The 1,840-nt window shown below is 43.3% G+C and overlaps 1 protein-coding gene across 1 annotated transcript in view; it reads left to right on the forward strand.

Moving 5' to 3' along the window:
- Positions 1–485: 485 nt before the first annotated feature.
- The window catches only part of LOC103602502 (cell wall integrity and stress response component 4-like), a gene marked incomplete at its 5' end in the record, with an annotated part of 158,426 nt that continues 157,071 nt past the window's right edge, over positions 486–1,840 (forward strand). Inside the window, 2 exons of the mRNA XM_008586913.1 lie at positions 486–819; positions 1,057–1,125. Coding sequence (XP_008585135.1) covers positions 486–819; positions 1,057–1,125 — 403 coding nt within the window. The remainder of the gene's footprint in view (positions 820–1,056; positions 1,126–1,840) is intronic.

Genomic DNA, 1,840 nt, shown 5'->3' on the forward strand with positions numbered 1-1,840 from the left:
AAGCTCAGAGAAAACAGAGAAAATTGTCACAAAGAATCCCACCAAAGCCCACACACCCCAGTCCAGGTTGGAGGTGACTTTCAGGAACTCTTCTTCATTTTGTCACCGTCCTCCCTGATCTGTCTCTATTTCCCTTCTTGTTTGTGATTACATCCATATCCACATCCACATCCATATCCACACCCACATCCGTACCCATATCCACATCCATATCCACATCCATATCTACATCCGTACCCATATCCACATCCACATCCACATCCGTATCCACATCCACATCTACATTCATATGCACATCTGTAACCATATCCACATCCATATCCACATCCACATCCATATCCACACCCACATCCATACCCATATCCACATCCACATCCACATCCGTATCCACATCCAAATCCACATCCACATTTATATCCAAATCCACATCAATATCCACATTCATATCCACATCCACATCCACATCAACATCCATATCCACATGTATATCCACATCCACATCCACATCCACATTTATATCCACATCCATAATCACATCCGTATCCATATCCGTACCCACATCCATATCCACATCCATATGTACATCCACATCCACATCCATATCCACATCCATATGTACATCCACATCCACATCCATATCCACATCCATATCCACATCCATACCCATATCCACATCCACATCCATTTCTACATCCATACCCATATCCACATCCACATCCATTTCTACATCCATACCCATATCCACATCCACATCCATTTCTACATCCATACCCATATCCACATCCATATCCACATCCATACCCATATCCACATCCACATCCACATCCACATCCGTATCCACATCCACATCCACATTCATATGCACATCTGTACCAATACCCACATCCATATCCACATCCATATCCACATTCATATCCACATCTGTACCCATATCCACATCGATATCCACATCCACATCCATATCCACATCCAAATCTACATCCACATCCATATCCACATTCATATGCACATCTGTACCCATATCCACATCCACATTTATATCCAAATCCACATCAATATCCACATTCATATCCACATCCACATCTACATCAACATCCATATCCACATCCATATCCACATCCACATGTATATCCCCATCCACGTTTATATCCACATCCACATCCACATCCATATCCACATCCACATGTATATCCCCATCCACGTTTATATCCACATCCACATCCACATCCACATTTATATCCACATCCATAATCATATCCGTATCCATATCCATACCCACATCCGTACCCACATCCACATCCACATCCATATCCACATCCATATGTACATCCACATCCACATTTATATCCACATCCACATCCACATTTATATCCACATCCATAATCACATCCGTATCCATATCCATACCCACATCCACATCCACATCCATATCCACATCCACATTTATATCCACATCCACATCCACATCCACATGTATATCCACATCCACATCCATATCCACACCCACAACCACATCCACATCCATATCCACACCCACATCCACATCCACATTTATATCCACATCCACATCCATATCCACATCCACATCCATATCTATACCCACATCCATACCCATATTCATAGCCACATCTGTACCGTACCCATGTCCCTAGGCACATTCATACCCATATCTGTCCACATCCACTCATGCCTGTGTTTTAGATTTCTATGGCAGCCATGACAAAGCACCACACACTGGGCAGCTTAAACAGCAGAAACTTACTCTCTTACCTTTCTGGAGGCTGGAAGTCTGAGGGCGGTGAGGGAGAAGCTGCTCCCCATCTCTCTTCAGCTTCTGGTA

This window comes from Galeopterus variegatus, unplaced genomic scaffold, assembly GCF_000696425.1.
Source record: "Galeopterus variegatus unplaced genomic scaffold, G_variegatus-3.0.2 Scaffold4174, whole genome shotgun sequence".
Taxonomy (NCBI): Eukaryota; Metazoa; Chordata; class Mammalia; order Dermoptera; family Cynocephalidae; genus Galeopterus; species Galeopterus variegatus.